This window comes from Astatotilapia calliptera, chromosome 12 (assembly GCF_900246225.1).
Source record: "Astatotilapia calliptera chromosome 12, fAstCal1.2, whole genome shotgun sequence".
Classification (NCBI taxonomy): domain Eukaryota; kingdom Metazoa; phylum Chordata; class Actinopteri; order Cichliformes; family Cichlidae; genus Astatotilapia; species Astatotilapia calliptera.
Window position 1 is genome coordinate 10,291,287 of NC_039313.1, and position 24,089 is coordinate 10,315,375.

The window sequence follows — 24,089 nt, forward strand, 5'->3', positions numbered from 1 at the left end:
TTTTATCCTTATTATAACTTATGATGATGCTGATGTTGGCTGCCTTATTTTGCTTGTCATCCCATCAGAGTTAAAGTCAATCCTGCAAGAGAGAGAGGGGGGAGAAAGCGGGAGAGAGGTAGGGTGCCGGTGCGAAGAAGGGGAGATAAGGGATAAAATGTCTTTTTATTCACAAGCAGCATATTGTTTGACATAATACGGTAATTCTACGTAACACTTGGACCGCGTCTTACCTTGCACTGCGCCTGGGACAGAACATCCACCACACCGTTCTCCACACGGCCCTCCGAAGCGCAGGGCTGCCCCAGATGTACACCGCAGGGGTTACCAGCGCGTTTAAGCGTGCCATCGTGGCGAACACGTTAGTGGCTTCATTCCTAAACCTGAGACCTTCTCTAGTCAACTGCCTCACAATGATATTGACAAACGAGGGACACCACAGCGCCAAGAAGCAGATAACCACAAACACAATGATGCGCAGTGATTCCTTCTTGTTGTCTCGCTCGGCACTAGGCGCCTCTCTCACAACGTGACTCCTGGCTATGATGTACAGTTTAATTGTCATGAGCACTTTAACGAGCACTATAACCTGTAGAGTCATCACACCAAACGCGTTTATTTGAGCCGCCTTTGAGATGGGCACCAAGTTCTGCACAGTGAGAATAAAGTATGTGTAAATCCAGCAGAAAGCACAGATTACAATGACAACGGATCTCGTTATGTAGCGACTGTAAAAGAACGGATGGCAAACGGCAAAGTAGCGGTCAAACTGAGCAAAGAGGAAGGTTAACACATTGACACCTAAAAAAGATGGCAAAATGTAGTATGTCCCATTCCTCGAGGGATAGCCCTCTTGGACGTCAAAGAGCCCCAGATAGTAGACGGAGAAGCCGGTCAGAGTGTCGCTGATGCTCGTGTTCAGCATGAACACGAAGCGGTTCTGGGCTCGAAGATATGGAGTGGAGGTGATCCCGATGATCACCGAGCCGGCTACAAGCACGGCACACGTGGCGAAAACAATGTGGAAGGTGAAGATGAGGAAGTCTTCCGGACTGTTGAAATCCACTGACAGGATGACCGTGGCGTTGTAGAGCATCCTGGAGCTCCACAAGAAGTCGAGCACTCATTATATTTATAGGTCCAACAAACGATGCTGCTCAAACTTTCTGATCTCTGGAGGCTTGGTGGCTCTGACATGGGTTAAGTGACGTTTTTGAACTTACTTACTTACTTTGTGGAATCGATAAGATAGGCCTAATCACAAGAATAATTTTATATTTTGTGTTAAAAAAAAATAGAAATGGATCCTTAGCTTTTGGTCAAATTTGTAGCTTTTGCTGTTTGGGGCTTGCTGCCATAACCTTTCATCTCGGTGATCCATAAATAAAATATTTTATCTCCTTTGTTCAAAAGGCCAACTTAACATTTCACAATACTCAGCTATGTTTGTTCATAATATTTCTGAAAAAATTGTATTTATTATCATTTATATTAACTTCGCCTGAACTTTTTAGCATTCTGCAGCACTTTTTTAGTTGGTACTCATTGTGTTTAAACCTAAAGTATGCCAAAAAGTGGCTTCCTGTATTTAAGCTGTTGTAAATTTCTTGTTGGCATTTAATTGGTCAAACACTTATGATATAAAGTCCTCTTCAAGCAGAAAGAACATTCCTGTCATAAGGTATAGAAGCTGCACTTTTGAGCAAGTCTCGTTTACATTAAAAATGTCTTTTTCAAGATCAGTCTCAGAGGGCAGCAGAAACAGCAACAAACACAACACAGTCTGTTACGGCCCTAGCTGGGCCTCCTGAAACTGCCCTTGTGTGGTTATGGTGTTTTCTCTCCTTCTCTTCCTCTCTTGCTCCTCTCCCCAGGACACAGCTGCTGCTCATTGGCCTCATTTACCATCTGGGCCCAGTCAGCAATGGCCTCTCTGAGGTCATATAAGCTGGGGATGAACTGTATGTAGGAGGGTGGTTTTCTCTGGTGTCTCCGCTTTGTGTTCTAGGTGTGTGATTGTCCTGCCTGTGGTGTGGAGTTGTGGAAGAAGTGTGCAGTGTAGCTGCTACATATGAGTAGTGTGGGCTTGTGGGCCTCGGCAGCAGTAAAGCTAGCTGCTGCTAGTGACAGGGTGAGCTTGTGGGCCCCTGGAAGTGCCTCCTCGTGGTGTGGAGCTTTTTGTTTGGTTGTTGTGTTCTTTGTTGTTGCAACCTTTTTCTTTTTCTAGTGTTATTGGTAAAACGGCGTTGCTGGCTCTTTATGTTAAGTTTATCTATAATAAAAACTATTTTATTTACTAAACACCTCTGTCTGTTCTCCTTTCATTCTGTTCTGGACCCATTTGTTACCAGTCCCCACACACACCCCTAGACCTTCATCGTGGGGATGTAACACAGTCTGTTCTGCAAAAATCTTTTAAGTGGCTAATCTGATTATAATGTAGAACACTGAGTGGGTACGACGACGTCATAAAGATACTTAAAAACAAGTCATATCTTGCACACCTTCGTCAATCTTGTTTACTACAGCTTGTGTACCAGCAAAAGGAAACATTAGACATCACTTTTTTGGCATGCAAACGGAAACCCCCGCAAAGTGGTGGTTCCCCGCAGTTCAAACTGAGCCCATTTCCACCTGCCAACATCTTCAAGCACTATACAAAGTAGACTTAAGTACAGTACAGTTACATAGATGCATATCCTGATAATGCCTCCACTCTCAGAAGATAAGTTCTAGATGGAGAATGAGTCGCCACAGTAGTGTGGGCTTAAAGGAATAAATGAAGCCTCACAGATTCAGTCTCAGATTAGGAAGAGTTTATGCGACAAAAAATATACATCCTTCTCTCTGATATCTACTAATTATATGCAGTTGTTAAAGAACGGGCACACTTCTCTTGCCCACGACTTCCACCCACATGCTGCCAGTGTTCAATAAACTCAGCTCCCGAAAGAATCATTTAAATCTCTGGTGCTTATAATGATAATGAAATCCTGAGTACCTGGATAGCTCCCGCAGTTATCGCCATAACACACTAGCAGGGACTTATAGTTTGTAGTCTGTGGCTTCGACAATAGAAAAAGCACTACCTGGTGTTCAAATGTGGCCTGGTAAATTTTGTTCAATCTGTCAGAAATACTTTATGTTATTCTTTTATTTGCCTACTCCATGCTGGCACACTACAGGGGCCTCCAACGGTCACCTGTTGGGAGCCCCTGGAGATTTGTTACATGCTTTTCACTGCAATTAACCCAGACGTTTTGACTAGCGACAAAACAATACTCCTAGTTTATAGAGTACAACATGGACGCAAAAACTGGAAGAAACTTTGTAATTGCTTTTAATCCAAACTTTTAAAAGTTGGAGTTTAGGGGAGACCGGGGATTGTTGTAACATTTTTGACATTTCTGTCTGTAGCTTGGAGCTCTTTTAAGGTAGTGGATTTAAAATGTAATGCAAAGTATTTACATGTCTCTGCTATTAAATAGTACAGTATTTTCTCTGCAGCACAGTTACTCATTGCATGGTATGGTCTCAAACACAAAGAGTGAAATGTTACAACTAACCCCATAGTCTGGGTTAGTTGTAACATATCCTGGGGTGAAATGTAACACAATGAAATAAGGATACTGACAAAATTTTAACATGTAATCTTTTTTATTCAACACAATCATGCACTTAGAACTATTTACGTAGCTATGTGTGTGTGTGTGACTGCAGAAATCTAACTTTTGAACATATTCCAACCCCCAAAAAAAGACTAATTATGGAATTTTCAGAAACTGAATATCTCATAAATTTTGGTTGGTCTTTCTTGAGTTTGGCCTCATTGGCTCAGTGGGCATTGTAACCTACAACTCTTGCACCAACGTTTGAACATAACAGTGAAGCTGAAAAAATGTAGTTGTGCACCAGCATCGCAATTCCACTGCGATGTCCATGATGTCCAATTACTTTTTTTTCATGGCTGACCTTGGTGTGGTTTGCAAAGTGCTTCAGAAAAATCAGGAAGTCTATTTCTTGCACCCATCATGATTTATTTCCACTACCAATACTTCCTACTGGCCCATCTCTGACAAAGTGGTCTGCATAACGTATGCGTCGGAACACAAACATTGGAAGAATTGTGTTGCCAATGGCATCAAACGCATATACAAAATGACCAGTGAACCTCTCTCTGCTGATGTCGTTGCCCCAACTTGTTTAATAAGTTAAAGTAATAGTGTGGTAAGTAGTAACATTTGCATTATTGTTACAACTAACCCAGACTGTTGCTGTTACAACTGACCCAGACTGTTGCTGTTACAACTGACCCAGACTCCTATAGCCATGACCTAGCAAACATTACAGCCAACGGCTAAAACATTAGCACTAAAGACCAACACGGAATGAATCCCCATAGACATACAAATAACATAATGCAGATAATGCTATTAGAAATTGCAAATAAAGTAAAAAAACAAAACAAAAAACAACTTACTTTTTGGCATGCAAATTACTTTCTTTCTTCTTAAATTGTCTTTGTTTGCCAAAATGTGCTCATTTTTCACATGTGATAGAAGACCTGAATTGGGCATGTACAGGATGAATCACATCATCTGAAACTTAGCCCTGATTGCAGAAATTGGAAGTGCTACAACTGACCCACATTACAACTATCCCCGGTCTCCCTACATAAAATCTGTTTTTATTTGTTTTTATTTTTAATTATTTGCTAACTTTTAGTCTTTCTGTAGGCATAAGCCTATGACGTCTGTCGTCTGCGGCTGCATCATCCGACCAAGAAACACCAGCCTGTAATATCGGACTTTTAGCCACAAGGGGGAGCAATAAACATGTTGCTGTATTAACCTTTGAACCACCACACTTTTCTTTGAAACCATCAGCTGGTAAGGTAATCTTTAAAACATCAGTTTGAGTTCTTATCAGTGTCTTTGTTTCAGATGCACTGATAAGTAAGCAGGAATGCGCTTTTAGGGCCTTTCTTTAGAGAGGATAGTTGTAGCTGAGATAAGAGCAAGAGAGATTCTTTTTATTACAACTAACAATTTTAAAAAATATATATCATTTTTTCCCCCCGGTTGACCCATGGTTGCAAAGCAGAAGATTTAACATTGGAAGAGTTCACTATGTTGCTTTCTAGTTTCTGTTCTGTGCCCTGGAATATAAACCTAAAGAAACAGACGTAGATTTACAGACAAATTTACAGCTACAGCTGAAGTTCCAGTAAAGAAAGACGACGTAAAAATAAGAATTATATCACTAAATATTTAGTGGACGTACTACTAGTTTTTTTTTTTAAACCTCTCTAATCTTAAAGTTGCACTCAGGAAATGCAAAAAGGCCTTACATCTTACTTGTATATATATATATACATCTATGTATTTATAGAATATGTATTTATATATCTATAAAATGTAGGATCAGCTGTTCATGAACTGTTCTGTAAAAGGGTGGTTTGCTAAATTTGATTATTTATTTCTCTTTTACATAACCTATAATATCTATCTATTTTTCATGAAAGCCTTGTGGGCTTGCTCTCCTTGGGAGTTGAAGTCACTCAGGTTGACGTCTTCTTCTTAGACTGACTGTGCTTGCTACATAAATCGGGCTTGAAGTAACCCCACTGTGCTGTTCGGGCACAGCTGCAATACTGCCAGCATTTGTCATCCGCCCTGATGAGAAACACCAGCCGCCCTTTGACTCTCGCGCTGCCCCTCACGAACTTTGGCAACGTGTTGATGTTCCTTTTCAGCGTTTTCTTGGCTGCAACCATCATTTTCCTCAACGTGTCTGTGTTTCTCTCCATCCTGCTGAACACAGCTTTGCGCAGCGAGAACCGCTTCATGTACATGCTGAGCACTTGCCTCAGTGACATTTGTACGGGAGTGTCTTATTATTATGTTGGTGTTCTCGATGTGAGGGATGTCTATGACTCCCCCACGAGAACCTTTTACATTGCTCCCACATTTCTAGGACTGTCTTTCATGGCTATCCTGGCCGCGCAGGCGGACAGATACCACGCCATCTTGTCCCCCTTTAAATACTCCCAGCGCATGACCCGAAACAGGACCGTGATGGTCATCGTTGCCTACTGGGCCTACGCTTTCTTAATCGTCGCTGTGCAGAACCTGGTCACTGTCGGTGTTGCCAAACAGGTCACAGGCTTTGGCACTTTTGTCGCGAACATATTCCTAGTTATCATAATGATAGTGCTCAATATCCGATTGTTCATCATTGCCAGGTTTCAGCTGGAGAGGGAGCAGCCCTCCGAGGAGAGAGACAGCAAGCGTTCGTCGGTGTATCTCATACTGGTGGTTGTGGTGTTCTTCTTGGGGACTTGGCTTCCTATATTTTGTCATATTATCATTTGTAATTTCATTGGCACGACCTGTTATACCTTTAAAAATGAGGGCACTGACCCTATTCGCATTTTGCCCCGAGTTAATGCTGCCCTGACCCCCATTCTGTACATTAGAGGGTGCTCTGCGCTCAGGGCAACGCTGCTCGGCAAAGTGTGGAGACCCTGCCGTGGGAAAAGGTGAGAGGCCGGTTGTGTTTCACGAGTCAGCTCATTAAGAAATTATACAGTGCCATTCAAACATGCTTTTCGCGATAGGGCTCACACCTGAGGCCAGAAAGGATGCACATAAAACCAGTTTTATTTGAATTGTTGTTTTCTGTCAATATGTAAGCCGTTACTTTGAATGCTCCTCTAATTATCTATCACTTTTCGGGGCTTACTGGTATAAATGTATGAACTGTGACATTTTATGTTTTAGACATGTTTTTCTTCTTCTTGTTGGCTCTTGATTGAAAGTCCTCATCATGTTTATAGAGTGAAAAAAAATTCTAGTTCCTCCTCTGTTAATAACAAGTAAAATTTAGTCCTTCTGTACACCGAGTTCCTCCTAAGAGTTGGATCATTTCTAAATGGATGGATGTCAACATGCCACGGCAGGCAAACTGTTAAAAATGTATTATTTTCTCCACTGTGAAAGGAAATCAACTGTAAAATGCGACACATTCTTGGAAGATGTTGTTTTATCATGGACTTCACAATGAAAATGGTCTTCCAGTGCAAGTAATGTGTTTCGACTCTAGTTTTTTAATAGCCCAACTGAATAAACAATTACAAAGTAAAGTGTGGCAGAATCTTGTAAGTTTATTTAAATTATCAACAAAGTTTTAATTTAATTTTCAAACAATAATTAGTAATTTCTACATTTCTTAGATTACAAACATAGCTGGGCAAACGATCCAACACCGCATAACACAAACTGTAGTCCGCCTGATAAATGATTTCTTATGTACATTTCCAGTGAACGTAGGCTGGGATAGAAGAGTTCTAGCAGATTTTAAACAGTTTTCACACACACACACACACATTTGCTGGGAATCTTCTACCTGTGTTTACGTGGAGCACGTAAGAGCACCTTGATTACGTAACCCCTCGCGCTGAGTATGCAGTTTCCGCGGCAACCACACAGTGTCAGAAGTGGCCTTTGGCACGCCGCCATAATGCCGACTTCCACGGAATGTGACCGGCTCAATTTAAGCACATAAACACAAAAGGTTTTACTTGGGAAACGGCGAATGATTCCGAGAGGATGCAACCCCTTGCAGCTAATGCGGTTTTAAGATTTTCATTATTAACATCTGCATACTCTTCAACTATTCTGAATAAGTCGTGTTTCAGTGAAATCTATCAGTGAGGCAATAAGAAGCCTGGTTCTCTTTGCTAAGAGGAGGAGCCTGCGTATCGCAACACTTCCGCACATCTGGTCCAGTTTCTGAACCTCTCTTTCTGCTTTTCACTTGCTTTCATATATATATATTTTGAAATCATTAAGCCAGTTCTGTCACCAGGCATCACAGTCCCATTAAACAAAACAATAAATAAATGAATTAAGATAACTGCAAAAACGGGTATTTACACAAATTTAAGCTACGTTGTCTTTATTTAAAAATATGAAAAACAGACAGAAAGTCAATGGGTTCCCCTTATCATTATTTAGATACTGAGGCTTGAGGTTTTGAAGGCAATGCAGCCGTCTTAAGTCCAGCTGATAAAGAGATTTATCAAGTCTAATGCTGTTTTCTGTGGTGGTTGTGGTATGTATTATCACCAGTGCATTGCGCACCGAACTGGCATATTTTAGGAGTGAAGGCCTTTGCAGATAAAAGAGGATACACTCAACAGTCCGCTTTAAAACATACTACAGCTTTTCGTGTACAATCCCTTATGCCACATATAAAAATACCCCTCAAGTCTTAGTAAATCGATTCTAAAACTGCACATCACTTAACTCCCTTCTTCTATTTCTTTCCCCGTCACAGTCCCTTCATAGATTACACATATTACAAAATTAGTTTTAAAGTCAGGCATCTCACGGAGCATTTACCTGCACACAGCAGGATGGTAGGACTATAACTGGGTCGGTTTGCTCGGAGGAGAAGGCCTTAAGATGTTTGAACACAATGAAAGAAAATAGCACTCTTTGTTTCCTTCTGTGCCATCTTGCAGGTAAAGTTAGTAAGATTCCTGATGTAAAAAAGTGAAAACCCTCCCACATTAGGATGTTTTCACTGCTGCACTTTGGGGCTGGTTTCTATTCAAATGTGGGTCAGGGGTGAGGAAGCTAACGTCATAAGCTTGCAACATGGCGTCCCGAAGGCTGTGAGATGAGCAAGAGGATGGTAAAGACCGCTTGAGAACGACCATACCGATGTAAGAAGGTATTTAAAATGAATTCTTTCCTTTTGCCGCGGCGTGTAAATGTTTGTCGGAGCCGTATTTCTGTCGTTTTTTGATCGGATCGTTTCCTACCACCCACTGCAAGAATCGCAGAGGTTTTCGCTGTTACGCTGGTGTTTTTTTCCACGGCGTGCCAACAAAAAGGGGCTCTACCAGCCTGCTTGGCAAGCCGAGGATTCCCACATTATTTGTTCGAACATATCGCGGTCTCTGCCCAAACCTGTAACAATGCGCCGTTTGCGAACGATGTGCTCCTTTTATATTTTTAATTAGGCGTCGTGAGCTTACGAGAGATGTCCCACAGGACGAGTGTGTACCAAAGAATTACCAGGTTGGCAAAGCACATCAGGGGGACAGAAAGGGTCCACGGACGGCACGTCGCTACGTGGTATATGAACGCTAAAACGTTTCTACTCTTCACCTCATTTTCTCAGTTTTGCAGTCCAACGTGTTCAGTGAGTTGTTTACAAAATTGCAAGCTGATTAGTTGAATCTTTCTTTAAAACCAATCGCTTTCGCGTAAGCAGAGCAGATCTCTTCAGCTGGTATTGAATTGCACTTTGTGTGGTAAATGGAGCGGGGCAGATTCTGTGGATTTTGCGCATGTTTTTTTTTGCGCAATCAGCTGATAGTCTTTGAGATGTTTGTAGATAGTATGGTACCACTTGTTTATTGTTTATATGTAGGTTAAGCCACTTTGGTCTTATGTGAGGCACATTAAAATCATTTAACTGGAGTGTCTTGCAAATATACCCATTAAAATGTTGGATGCATGCAGAGCCTGGTTTGAAACGTTGCTTTTTAAACGTCGATTCTAGCGATGCAGTGGGGTGTACGTTTTAGAAGCACTATAGGTGCGCTGGTGCTACCAGAGCTACCATCTTTGTAATCAGCTACAGCGTTGGTGTCACGTTACACTCTGACCTATAACTGCACTGTTTTATAGAAACACTGTTACACTGTCGTTGATTTCTGTCAGTAAATAAGCATCCTCATTTTTTTTTTTTAAAACTGCGGAAAAAAATCACACCAGTACGTTAATTACTTCATCATTAACTTAAAGTAAGCCAATAAAACAATGCATGTACTCGGGTGTGAAGGCGGCTCTGCTCCTCATGATTACTGCTGTTAAAGTACCAAGGGGCATGGCGATAAGAAGGCATAAGAATGCCAGTAATGTGCGTTTCCTCGACTGGCTGCTGTTAACCAAAGTGTAGTTCTGTGGAAACATTTCCACTTTAATTAACAGTTGACGAAATGTACTTACCCCCTTGTAAAACGGCTGTAGAAAAATGGTCAGTTGTCTCATATTTTGCCAGTTGGTAGGGAAACGAATGTCTTTCATTTTACACATGATAAAATTATTTTGCACACATTTCCAGTAGCTCAGCTGCACATTAACTGTTTGTTTCTGCGATCATTGGTGTGAATTCATTTCAAGTTGGCATTGTTATCATTTTTTTCAAGCTCTTGCTTTGATAGTAGAGTAAAGGTAAGATAAAATCCAACTGTTTTCATGGCTTCTTTTTCTGGTTAGAGTTGCAGGGGACTGCAGCCTGTAATAAAAAGATTACAAGATGTTATTTTGGCAGACTACACCCAGCCCAACATATAGGTGTAGCGCTCAGCTGCTCTGTCTGCCAACCTCAAAATTTGGCTGGAGGGGTAGCTTAGGTGTGTTTTTCAACAACACACCTAAAAGCTGTATTGTTAAGAACGGGACACATGCAAATGTGTATTGCACTTTATAATCCAATTTGGAAAAGCCTCTAAAGGAGAAATGGGACTCCTGGCTGTTATGCCTGAAGCACTTGATGATATCAGCACAGTAAAAGCACAGTGCTTTGATGAGCGAACTGCTTAATCCATTGTGTTTAAACCAGTCCATCTCATAAACCTTGAAGAAACTGAGTGAGACTATTGATCGCTTTACTTTTATAGAGTTGATCAAGTTTTACGCTGAAAATGGATTATGTGGGCAAGCTGGTCTCTCCAGTAAATCCTGTAAAATATTGTACAGTAACCGCTGTACTTTTTGATGCTTTTGTCAAATGAACATTTTAGGTCAGAGATCAAGTAGCAAGGGTCAAACAAATAAAAAATGACCAAGTCAAGTGGTCAGTGTGACTAGTTTCATTGATTACTATGGACTGCAGAGTGTGGCCTGGAGGGTAATTTGAGGTCTGTGTGTGTGCCTCATGATCGGCCAGTTGGTCTTGTCCTTTCTCTTTCTCAGCACACACATAGTGTATTGGATGCAGGCTTACAGCAGCATGTATGGGCAGTGCAATACAGTAAGAAGGCTACTTAGGCTATATGTGCTGACATGTTGGATGGGGACTTATAGATTGTTCTGGGCTATTGTATCTATGTGTAGCTGTCTGTTCTATTTGGTGGTTGCCTGTTCAGAGGCTGTTTGGTTTGTTCAGTGGATAAAGCACCTCGGGACAGGGTTGTTGTTGTTCTTTAAGAAGAAGAATGTGGAATGTAGTGCTGATAGCCAGAAGGTTGCGCAGTGTTTAACGGCTGAAGGAGGAGGGGGGGCTGGCAGGTCTGTAAAACCTTGGACCATACAAGATCTCTTACTCGCCCAACATGATGTCCTCAGTCAAAGCATTAGATATCAGGTCATGTGGGTTGGGGGTTGTTGTCTCGCAAGACAGAGGTCACTTTATCATACCAATCATATGTTCAGTTGTCGGTGAAGTGGCTGATTACTGCGCTTTTAGTGAGGGCATGCACTGTGATGTATGTGGGCACCAGTTACTAAACAGGATTGCTGGTGAAGGTCTCAGTGTTTATTTAGTTTTTTTCCTGAGGACATTCTAGATGAACACGATACTCAAGACACAGCAGAGATGCAAAGTTATTCATATTAAATCCATGGCAGCAGGAGAAAATGGTAGTTGGAACTCTTTCAGTGCATAAAGCAGATTCAGGTTTCATGTTTCAAATGAGAGTTTAACAAAGTCCTTTTTCAGCAATGAAAACTGTTACATATAGCCTCATCTTAAATTCCATTACCTCCAACTGCCAGATACTAAATGAACTAGTACTTTTCTGGTGTTTCTGACCACTCACAGCAGCGTTCCCATTATAAGCTATAGCCTCTCATTCACACAGATTCATATGGCACTCGATCCAATGCATACAGACACACACACTCACAAAACTGGGGATCGACTCACAGACCTGATTAGCAGACAGTAAGTGTTACCTCCTGGTAAAGAAATGAGTTAATACTGCATGTAAAGAAATTTAGACATAACCAATAGATACATCAGCTAGTTTGAATTTTTTTTTTTTTATAAGACTATCATCTTAGTCAAAATCAGTCCCTTACAGTTACAAAGAAATAAACCACTTATATGTAGACTTTAAATCTCTCTTTTTAATCTGTGTTTTTGCGTTTTAACCCGTACTAACAAGAGAAACATCAAGTTTAATAACAAACGAATGTCTCTATAAATATAAGAGAAATGTACTATGCAAAATCTACTCATGACATTTTTCTTCTAGCGCTGTATTTTTAGTCTTGCACTTGCATCTACACCCCACGTTTACAAAACAGCTGAAAAACTAGAGTTACTAAATCATCTCATTAAATGAGTTGATGACAATTTATAAAATAAAAATTCATCTGGCACTGGTTGCTGTTGTTTTATTAGCTAAGATTACCTCCAGATATCATTCATACCACAGAATAAATTGATTCATTTCCCATTTTAAAGGTATGTGGTAAGGAAAAAAGGATTTAATCTCATTTTTTTTCAAAAAATCAGCAAACTTCTCCTCCTCCTCTTCCCTGGTGTTACACGACAATCTATGGTCTGAATGCCAGCATAGCTGTGTAAGGTTTTAGGATGTACACATGTGGCCACAGCTTTCTGATCGGTGATAAACAGAATGAGGTTCTTGTCATTCCACTGCACTGTGGGCAGGACTTGTTTATCTTGCTTAACTATTGAACTCCTCACTGGAAGTGTTCACCCAAACTGTCAGGGTACTGTAGTTCACATACATACTATAATCATGCACCTGTTCACCCAGCAGTCCAGCAGTTCTGAAAAACGGAATGTTCCAAAAACAGGACAGAACCGATTTGACCTATTGAGCTTTTTCTAATAGCAGGATATGTCCTCTGCAGCTTTTCTGAAAAGATTACATCCAGAATGGATCCAGCACTAGATGCACTTAAAAATCTACCACTGAGCCTGCAAGTTTAGGCAGGCTATTTCAAGAAATGACTGAAGCTAGTGACTTTATATGTCATCTTTACCTTCTATATTCTGTCTTATGCCTGCATTGCCAACTTGCCTAAAAGACTTGATCTTACTACAAGTGAATGATTTTATTTTATTTTTTAATTAAACTGTAAAAAGGTTTTAGATTGAAGGTTGTGTTTTTTGTTTTTTTTCGTTGTTTATTGTGTAAATCTGAAGCTTTTTCTGAATCTAACCAAGTTGAGTTTTGTGGAGCCTTTGCTGTAATGTGATTTCTGAAACTTTATGGAAACAGGAGAGACCTGATTTTTGGATCATGTATATGCCTAACAGATGTTCTAAATGAAGTTTTAAATGTGTGTGCGTGATAGAGTAATGCAGTGTAAAGGCCGTGTAGCAGGATGAAAAAACAAAACAACGTGCGTCTTTGTAACCAATCAAATGAGACTAAAATGGAAATGATTATGTTAATTTGCATGACTAACTAGCATTACATATCACCTGTAATAAAATACTGTGAGCTGCCCTGCTGCACAGCTCTGCTAAGAAAAGAATTTAATTCATTGTCAGAAATGGTTTAGAGCAACCTGATAAATCTTCAATGTGTTTCGTATGTAGCTCACATGTAATGTCTGTTAAGAGCATACATAGTAGTTAGCTTTTTTTTTTCTTTTTTCTTTTTTTTTTAAATTAACTGTTTACTTTAATCTCATTTTATTATGAGCTGTCCTTCCACAGCTGGTCCTTGCTGTACCCATGAGTCCTGCATGGACCAGCCTTACCCATGCAGCAGTGTCAGCCATGTTGAAATGGCTCAGAGGTGGTTGCTTGGTGTTTGTATTTCAAACTGGCTTTGTACCATCCCCCCCAACCCCTCCCCCACTCTCTCTGCCCACCAGCATACTCTGTTTGTGTGTGTGCACACACAACACATGCACACATCTAACACACACACACACACACACACAGTGAGGCCTTTTGCTCCTGCCCTTGATTGCCTCTCATTCTGTGTCTACTTCAATCGTTCCTACCTATCTGTCTCTACCACTGATCCTTTTATGCAGGTTCTGATGTTGTGTGATGGCAGTTCTACAAACCCAGTACTATCTCTTGCTTAAATGAATCTCTGTGAAAGAAGCCCCAATTAAACAAAAGTTGCATGTAAAATCCTGGTCAATCCTGATTTCTATTGGTTGTTAGCAGATGACCTTTCACAGCAGTAGGGTGTGTTTTGTTATTGCACCACAGGACTTTGGCTCACCTCTGCCTTCTCTTGGCTTTTTTACTCTGTGTTCAGGAGATTAGTGCCACAGCTCTCTGTCACCTTTGCTACATGAACACCGACTTGCTGTTGGATCTATATGCGCTGGAAAATTGTAAGCAGAAACAGGGGTGGTAAATAAAGTCAAACCTGATCATCCAAATTTCAGGTGTAACCAGTTTTAATTCAGTGCCCAGGGCTCTTTGACTCGTTCTACTTTACAATCTGCACACGCGTGCATGAGCCTTGCCGTGTTTGTGAGTTGTGTGTAAACCTCTCTTCTCATCTCCTGATCATCAGGCTCCTGACACAAGTCAAGGTTGAGGATAAGTAGCAGGGCGCTTTGTTTCTTCTCTTTTTTTTTTAAGATGAGTTTGCCCCTATCATTATGTCATAGTTTTTGAAGAGGTTACACTGCAGGGAATGGTAAGCTGATCCACTGTGTGTGCTCAAAGACAACAACCTCCCTGGGCTGAATTTAGTTGGTATGTTGTAGGGTGTTCAGCCAGAGAGAGAAGTCTTTCTTACAGCCCTTCTAAACCAGCTATCATGCTTTCTCTCCAATGAGCTACCAGCCTTTTTGTGTAGGGCTTAAAACTATGGTGATCGAACCCTGCAGACTGCTTTCTAACTTACTAATATTATCCATAGAAACTAGTCTTTTGGCATGCTGGAAATAGTATTATTTTTTTGCTGTTTTTGTCAGTTGATACATCATCCCTGACTCTAACTGCGGAGTTAAACGGGAACAATGGTGTGGTTTGTAGTATTGAAATGTTTCTAGGTGGAAAGGGTGCCATGCAGTCACACTTGGAGCTACATTCATGGTGCAGGCCTCTCTGTCCCCTGTGGTATCATGCCTCTTTTTCCTGGGCAGCATCGTTGGAAGGTGAGCCGGGCCTACACGTGTCCTACCCTAGCTGCATATAGATCAGCCATAATCCATTAGCGGCTCCCTGGAATCCAGCCGGCACAGCACAGCAATGGAGGGGCCAGGGGGAGAGGGTAGCTGGGTGGGTGATGGAGGGGAGGAAAGGGAGACAACGAGGGATGAGAGGTGGAGGGTGATGGGGGAGGGCTTTTTTTTTTTCTTTCTTTCTTTTTTTTTTTTTCTCTCCTGAACTGGCTTCTCTACTGTGAGCCCAGCCCCCTTTTATGTTGGTCCGCTGGAAAAGCCTCTTGAATCCCCCCATAAAGCCTGCAGAGGTGTGCGTGCGTGTGTGTGTATGTTAAGAGAGAGACTTGATATATGGCTTCCTGGCTGGCATCACAGTAGAGGCCCTTCTTTCTCTAGTAGCCCTCTTCTCCATTACCGCCTGCAGGGCTGAGTGCCGTAAACTCCCCTAGCTTGTTGTACGATTAACACATCTGGGTTGTGCTTTTCAGAATAGCTCATTATGATTTACATTGGGGACAGGACAGTGAGCTGTTCCTGGGATGTGTCTGCATGCCCGGTGAAAGGCTGGTGAGGGCTGGAAGATAAAGAGAAAGGAGAGGTACAGAGGAGAAACGGGGGAGGGGAAGAAGATCGTGAGTAGAAGTGTCAAAGCAGAGGAGGCAAGCCCAGGCCTGGACCTGGGGGTAATGATCACTTCAGCTGATTGTATCAGCTAGTCTGTGACAGAGTCAGCTTGGCTACATACCGGATACACTCAGCACTCTTTACCAGGTTAAAATTTTAACCTTCTTGTTCTTTGATGGTGTTTAATTTTGACTATAATAATGGGTGGTCATTACCATCCTTAACAAGTCTCTTATGTCTAGTGTGCCATCTTCTTTAGTGGTACTTTGTTTTTCTCTGTAGTATTTGAAGGGATACTGGAGGGCCTTAGCCAGGATATGTATGTCTTTGTTTAACGCTGTGATGGACTCCTTAGTTGTGCTTACTTACTGTGCAGTTAAAACTATTTTAAACAGATACAGTTACTTGAATTTTAACTTGTGCTTTTGCCCTGATGGCGTTTTGAGGACAATTGAGGATAATTCACATCTATTACAAACTGAAATATTCTTTAAAAGCTTTGCTTTGATCTAAGACCAGGTCAAATGCCAGTAGTAATGTGTCGTTATCAGTACCTGATATTTAGTTTGTTGCTTTCAGCTGTTCGTTGCCGTTTTTCCTGCTACTGCATATCTCATACCTACAGCATTATACAGAAGCTGTATGATTGTTGAAGTTAGGTTAAGGAGATGGTATACACAAGGAGAGAAATTCAGAATTTTTTTTGATAATGTGTGCTTTAATTTTACTAAAAGGTATCTAAGGGCATCATGCTTAAGATATATTAACCTAGAATAAGTTCAAGTTAAACTATAGAGCTAATGTAACTACCTCGGTCGATAGTTACTACGTATGTCATTAATATAGTTCGTTTTGGTCAATTCATATTATTGAATCAATATTAATATTGTCTCCTCTTTTACTGGTGTTTTAACTCTAGAATGTTTTTTTTAATCTGGTGATCTGTGCACAATATTGATATCAGCTGGTATTTTTGCCCATAGAGTCAGGATTTTGAGCACAAATTAAACCATGTTATTGTTTATTTACAGTAAAAATGATTTTTTTTTTTTTTAATTCAAATGTTGATTCATCCACTGTTTGAGATGTGCACACTGCAATCACTAAACAACATGCAGATCCATTTCAACCCTTGGTGCTGGGTGTTTTTAAATGTGATTTCAAAGCTCTTGCTTGGCACTTAAAATGGCAATTTCTACATGTGTTTGACTTGAATTAAACATTTCTTTGTCTTAGATTGTAATCTCTTGTAGTATGGCATACCCTGTTGTGGTTATTGAAAATTTGTGTTGTCTAAGCTTGCCTGTGGCTTTGAGGGAACGTTAAACATGGACAGACTGCTGCCTCAACCAAATCATACCACTGATATTGCCCTCAGAAGTTTTGCATCTATTGCATTAACACAAAATGTGTGTTTGTAGAGAAAACTAGAAATAGAAGTACTGTGGTGTGTACCATTAGGCCATCAGTATGTTGTTTAGCAGTGAATTGGATTCACTCGTCCTATTTCCATAAATAAGGGCCCCTCTGGAGGATCGAGTGGTGCTGTCCTTGCCTTGGGGCCACACCCTCCCCCTCCTCTCTTGCCCAAGCGCCTGTGTAGTTTTTCTTGCTCAGGTGTCACCTAATCCCCCCCCCCAGCCCTGCTCTTCCACAGATCTCCAACCCCCAGACAATAGGGCAGGGCTGACATTACCATGACCTAATGGAGACTAGAGTTAGCTGAGTTTCCAGAGAGGGCATCCCATCGAAACTAGTTACTCTGGTGAGATAGTGGAATGAGGCAACTTAGGAAAGAAGTTACTTTACCCATTCTTGTCCTCCACCCCTACGACCTTTGTGCCAGATAAGTGGTAATGTGTACAGTCAGAACTTGATCCATGTAGGGTTACAGTTTGTTTAAAAAGAAAAGTCGGACACAGAGAAGGTTCCAGTTTCTAAGCAGCTGTGTGATTATATGGCATGCACTGCTAACAGTTTGCTAATTTCCCAGTGAGCTCAATTTTGCCATTAGAGAAGCGTTAGCTAAGCCTTTACAGCACATTGCTTATTCAGCCTTTTTTTCCCCCTCATCCACCGCCAATGCCACTAAATATTGATTTTTGCGTTATCTGTTAAGAAACACCACTCTTTATTTCTTTTCTCAATAACCCATTATTTTTATGTGGTTTCAGTGTAATAAAATTATTTTTTTTAATGTAATACTGATCATGTCCTTGTTTTGTTTCTTTCAGCTTGAGGTGGTGCACGTGTAGGAAGAGAGAGACGAGAGAGAGGGGAAAGAAGGGCGGAGGAAATGGAACTGCCAAATCATGCCAAACAACTGCTGCTGCAACTCAACCAACAGAGAGCCAAGGGCTTCCTGTGTGATGTTATCATTGTGGTGGAGAATGCTCTCTTCCGTGCCCACAAGAACATCCTGGCGGCAAGCAGCATCTACTTTAAATCTTTGGTCCTCCATGACAACCTCATCAACCTCGACACAGAGATGGTTAACCCCTCAGTATTCAGACAAGTTCTTGACTTCATCTACACTGGGAAGCTACTGTCCTCATCAGACCAGAGCAATGAGCAGAACTTCAGTGCCCTCTTAACTGCAGCCAGCTACCTCCAGCTCCACGACCTTGCTGCTCTGTGCAGAAAGAAGCTTAAGCGCAATGGTGGGAAACCCCTGCCAGGTAAACCCTCCACTCCAGGTCCCCTTAGCCGCTTGCGTCTAAACAACCAGCGGCTTTCCTCTTCTACCCCTACTGGCCACAATAACCACTATCCTCCAACCCTTTCCGATGCCGACCAGCCACAGCCAGATGAAGGCCTTCGGGACAAGCTCTCAGATGACGAGATGTTTGTTGGCACCTCTGGGAAGAACGGGAATGGGGGGAATGGAAGCAGTAATGGTAACCTCAGCAGCGGAGGAAGTGCGGGGGAACCGGACCTTGGACTAGACCTCTCCAAGAAGAGTCCACCCTCTGCGGGCACAGCCACAGATGCCCTCAGCCCACACAGCAACTCCCAAGGATCCCCTCAATCTGCCTCAGTATCGACAACCAACAGTGCCTCACTGGATGATTCGTCTACCACCTTGCCGGGTGCAGACACCTGCATCTCAGAGACCATGGACCTCAACTCCTCCTCTAAAACCTCAGAGGAAATCCAAAACCAGCCAGAGGGTCCTCCACCACAGAAAAAGTCCCGACAGGGAGCTCGAAAGAATGAATGGCCTAAGAGAGAGGCTTCAGGGTTGAAGTCTGAAGATCACAGCAGGCCCCTGGTTAATGGGGTAATTGTTGGTCCTAAAGATAGCCGCTCATCTGGGATTGGAGGTGGCAGTGGGAACAGCTTCACATCTGACCAGTCCTTCCAGTGTAAGGACGAGGAAGAAGGAGGAGAGAATGGCCAGGATCACAGTGAGGAAAGTGGTCAGAGTGATGGAGAGACTGCAGGAGGTGGAGGGGGAACAGCAGGGGGGCACCACAGCGCCAACTATGTGTACAGGCAGGAAGGTTTTGAGCCAGCATTTGGAGACAACCTCTATGTGTGTATTCCCTGTGGTAAGGGTTTCCCCAGTTCTGAACAGCTCAATGCTCATGTGGAGACGCATACTGAGGATGAGCTCTACATCAAAGAGGAGGGAGGAACCTTTGTGAAAGAGGAAGATGAGGAGGAGGCCGAGGACCTTTCTGCCACTGTAGGTCCTTCTACCTTTGGTTCTGAAACGCGCCCGTTCAAGTGTACAGTGTGCAGTAAGAGCTACAAAGACCCAGCAACCCTGAGACAACATGAAAAGAGCCACTGGCTGACCAGGCCTTTCCCCTGCAACATCTGTGGCAAAATGTTCACCCAGAGGGGAACCATGACACGCCACATGCGTAGCCACCTCGGCCTGAAGCCATTTGCATGTGAAGAGTGTGGCATGCGCTTTACACGCCAGTACCGTCTGACAGAGCACATGCGTGTCCACTCTGGAGAGAAGCCGTATGAATGCCAGCTATGTGGGGGGAAGTTTACCCAGCAGCGCAACCTCATCAGTCACCTGAGAATGCACACCTCACCCTCTTAGAAATGCATCAAGCCAAAGAACTCTGGGAATAGAAAATACAAACCTTTTCTCCATCGCAAAAGCAAAGAAATGCACACATACACATAGTTCTACATATTAATCCAGTTTATGATGCCCTGGCTAAGTGAATGATGTAGCCGTTAGCCACAGTGTGCTCTTGGTGATGGTGGGATCTTGTTGATGCAAGGATTCAGTTGTTGTTTATATCGAACAACGTCTGCTCACCTCTCAGGAGCTCTAAAGGGACAGTTTACTGCTGTCTCTCTCCAAAGTCACAAAGCAATGGTGGAGTTGCATAACGTCTGGTCTGTTAAATGTGAATGTGGGTACTGATATAATGTCAAGCCTCTCACTTCATACCCTTCAGCAGCTTTTCTCTCTTCTACCTTTGAGTCTCTGAAGTTTTCAGATGACTCAAGAGTCCCCTGTGTACTCCAGTGCTACTTTGACCAAAAAAAACCACGTGCAAACAATACTGGCAATAATTCAGCAAAAAGATTATTTTAACCCTGACAGCTTTATATGCTTCGTTGTGTTGGTTGGTGATGGGTATCTGTATATAAAGCCCTTTTCAGACATGGGATATGTAACATTGCTCGCTACCCCAATCTGTTAAAGTGATGGCCTTCTGGCATACAGACATGATGACTTCTACATCCATATTTCTCACAGTTATACCGTCATAGATGTGAAGGTGATGAAGAGAGTTGCTAGATTTGGCAAAAAATCCCAATCATGATTATTTTGGTCAGTATTAAAAAATGTATTTATTTTGCACAGTTGTTTCCAAACGATTGTGTAAAATAAATCAAACTATACACAGTTTTTACAGAGGATTTCATTTAAATCGGAATATAATGTAAAATAATAAGGCTTGAAAAGAGTTGAGGTGGTGGGCCATTAGGAATAAAGAGCTCGAACTTTTGGCAAGGAGCAAAACTGTACTACTGTAAAGGAAAGCAGTGCACTCAGGAACACAATGTAAAATCTTAGAAACAAAAACAAACACAGAAAAGTAATTTTTTTTTCTTTGCCAATTTTGTTTTTGTAGTTCTCTTTGCCACTGACACTAAGTGTGCCTGCTAAATAGTGCTGCTGCATGGGCTGTACGCCACCGCTTTCCCCCAGAAAGATCTCTCCTCAGGATTGGGAACAGCAAAACTGTATTAGAGAGTAATTGTTTTCATCTTACTACCACAAAGAAGCAGATCTGGTGGGATAAAATGCAGTTATGTGCATGTTATTGTTTTTCTTATGGGCTAAGCAACTCACATCTACGCAGGTGTTCAGTCACAATCTCATGTCTGCATGCATTCAGACTTCTGCTGTGTTAAAAGCTACACATAAACGGTATCTAATGCGAATTCTGTCACTACTTTTACAGAGAAGTAACTTGGTGTGCTCATTGAGGCACTCAGAAAACATGTCTGAAAGGGGCTTAAGAGGAGGGGTAACTGGGTTTGGGACCATCTCCATGCTTTAACTGGAAGTTCTTGAAAGAAGGTTCACGTTGGAGGACACTGATTTAAGTTTTTGTTTCACAGATGACAAACACTCAGTCTTCTCTACAGCTGTTTGCATTAATATAGAGAAGATTTTCATTGTTTTCAGATTTGCCTGCTAGTGCTCCCAGGAATGAAACCTGGTTGGACAGATGAACCCTTGAGGTACTTGTTTTTTGCTTAAACAACTTGTCATGTTTCAGTGAATGTTTAAACTGGAAGGTCTTGGGACTTTTCTTGTGGAGGGGAGGGATCTGGGTTGGGTTGGGGCAGGGCAGGGCGGGGCGGGTGGTTTCATGGGGATAAGGTGAAGAGGGTGTTTTTAGACTGAGCGTTATGTTCAGTGGGTACGTTTATTTTTCTGTCTGTATAGCTTTCCTCCCCTCAGAAAAAAGAAAAGTCTATTTATGTAGGCTTGTGACCTCTCTACCTCTGATTACTCTTACAAACTCTATGTTGATTAGTTGAAAGTTCCTATGTAATTAATTGTAAAAAGTGTGTAGATTATGGTAAGTTTTTATCTAATGCTTTAACCTGCCCATCTCTCAACACAGGTTTTTAATGCTTATAGATTTTACACATTAATATTGTTTTTAGCTGTTGTTTGTACTTGTCAGATATAGCTTTTGGGTGCCCTGTTCATTGTGGCTCCACTTCAAAGTGTACTGTAGCTTCCAGCCTGGAGCAACTAGTGCTTAGTTGGTTAGTTTAGATATATAGAGTTCCAAAGATCTTATGAATGTTGAGGAGAACAGAGCTAACTAACAAACTTTGCTAGACAAGTTCATAACCAAAGTTTTTAAAAAGATGTACTTAAGATATATAGCATACTAAATTATTTCACTTTTGATTTCTTTTTGCTGTATAAAACAAATTATGAATTATATTCAAAGTCCAGAGAAAGAAATCCACTCTTTTGATGGAGTTTTTGGCCAATGACTGACAAAGGGTCTTGTGGATTGCAAGGAAAGCTTGTGCTGATTGGTGGGCTGGTATGACGTAAACTTTACCACCCAAAAAAATTGGTAAAGTTTATTTTAAAAAAAACAAAACAAAAACATGTTCCCTGAACATGTTTCCTGTTTCCTTTTCATTTATATCCAGAGTCCTTATCACTTTATATTCCATGACTTTAAAAACAGGACTTGATGACATTTTATGTGTTCTGTTCAGACCAAAAAAGAAAAAAGAAAAAAAAAAAGAGAAAATATAATCAGAATTTTAATGTGAAGTTCAACTTAATTGTTTTGGTTTTGTTTTTTTGTGAGCCAGACATGTGAAAACTTGTAATAAGAAGGGAGAAGCAGAGATGCACTGGACAGCTGGACAACTCGCTGGTCTCTTGCAGCATCCTTTTGTTCCTGATTGTATTCCATTATATCACAGAATTAGTTTTAACTTATTTTTAAACTATTTCAAGCTTTACCTCATTGTAAACAATGACAAGTTGAGAATGGCCCCCCGTTGTCTCTTCTGTTTCACTCAAACCTGTCCAGTGTATCGCCTCTTAACAGTTACTGTAGAGTATGAACCCTCACTACAAGTTTGGTTTTTTTTTAATTTTTTTATAGGCATTCCTCTGTTATGTTGGTTTACCTGTCCTCATGATTATTTTTTTTTGTAATTCCTTTTCGTCCTCATGTTATGGTCTGTGAAATGTTTGATTATTATAGGGATGCAGCTACAGTTACACAAACATCACTACCGTTTTAAGGTACCTGCGTCTTGGGCTCCCAGACTTGTTACTTATGTTGGATGTTGGTGTCTTGTTGTTAGGCAGTTGCTGTTTAGTGATTGCATGGTACATCTGAATTTTTCACACTCCTCGATCCCCACCCACCCATTCCTAGATCCACAAACGTGTTATTTATCGCCTGATACATTGTTGCTTGTGACCTCTTCTAGCCGAAGAGGGAGTCCACAATGCATTGCCTTCAAACGTTGTTGTACTCGCAGCCCTTACTGCAGTACAGTGTAATGTCTGTAATGCAAAAGGTGTTTTGTACTACACGATCTCTAGCCATCTCTGCAAAGGTTTTTGCAGCTGCATTTGAATGCTTGCTTGTTCGACGTAACGAAGAAAAAAAAAAAGGAAAAAAAAAACATACTACGAACTCCAAACTGTGACCATGCTACTATTACTACTATTATTACTACTATTACTACTACTATTCAAATACTTCAGGGATTGTTCTGCATCTGTGAATGCAGACTCTCAGCTACATTTGTAAAATATAGCATTGTATCAATTTCTCTGTATTTTGATCATGGGAAAAGCAAAACACTAGTTTCATATTTAAGACAAACAGGGGGCTACTTTTTTTCAACTAACACAAAAAGCCTTGACAAAGGTGAGGCAGCTCAAAACAAGTCTACGTTTTAGTTAGTAACACACTATGTTCAGAAATAGTTGCAACGTTGTACAAAGAACTAAGAAGAAAAGGAGAGAAAAAAAAAAGCTCATACCCAAATCCACAAACTATTTTTTAAACCAAAGCACATTTGAATGATTATGGAACCATGTGTGGCTCTAAAAAGAAACATATGTATTTATCTCATTGTTTACATAAACTTTTACAGTTTTACAGACCTCAGTCGAGGCTCGGCCAGTTAGGGAGATGGTTTTGTGTGCGTTATCATTTTTTCTTTTCTTTTTTTTTGTGAAAGATGCTTTTCCACAGAGGTTGCTGCCAAAACAAAAGCATAGCGTTAAACATGGAGTGAACTACTGCATATTCAATTAAGGGGAGGGTGTGTGGTTTT

The 24,089-nt window shown here is 41.3% G+C and overlaps 2 protein-coding genes across 4 annotated transcripts; one reads left to right on the top strand and one right to left on the bottom strand.

Moving 5' to 3' along the window:
* Window positions 1-229: 229 nt before the first annotated feature.
* Window positions 230-1,096, bottom strand: LOC113033312 (C5a anaphylatoxin chemotactic receptor 1). Its single transcript, XM_026186995.1, has one exon. The coding sequence runs from the start codon at window positions 1,094-1,096 to the stop codon at window positions 230-232; it is 867 nt and encodes a 288-aa protein (XP_026042780.1).
* Window positions 1,097-8,419: 7,323 nt separating this feature from the next.
* On the top strand, window positions 8,420-21,570 carry hic2 (hypermethylated in cancer 2). Of its 3 annotated transcripts, none has more exons than XM_026188279.1 (2): window positions 8,420-8,739; window positions 17,999-21,570. In XM_026188279.1, the coding sequence occupies exon 2, from the start codon at window positions 18,061-18,063 to the stop codon at window positions 19,822-19,824; it is 1,764 nt and encodes a 587-aa protein (XP_026044064.1). In that variant the 5' UTR covers window positions 8,420-8,739; window positions 17,999-18,060; the 3' UTR covers window positions 19,825-21,570. The 3 variants fall into 3 exon arrangements, with proteins under 3 accessions (XP_026044064.1, XP_026044065.1, XP_026044066.1); XM_026188280.1 differs by having other exon boundaries at window positions 8,420-8,731; XM_026188281.1 differs by lacking the exon at window positions 8,420-8,739 and adding an exon at window positions 8,755-9,146.
* Window positions 21,571-24,089: the final 2,519 nt, after the last annotated feature.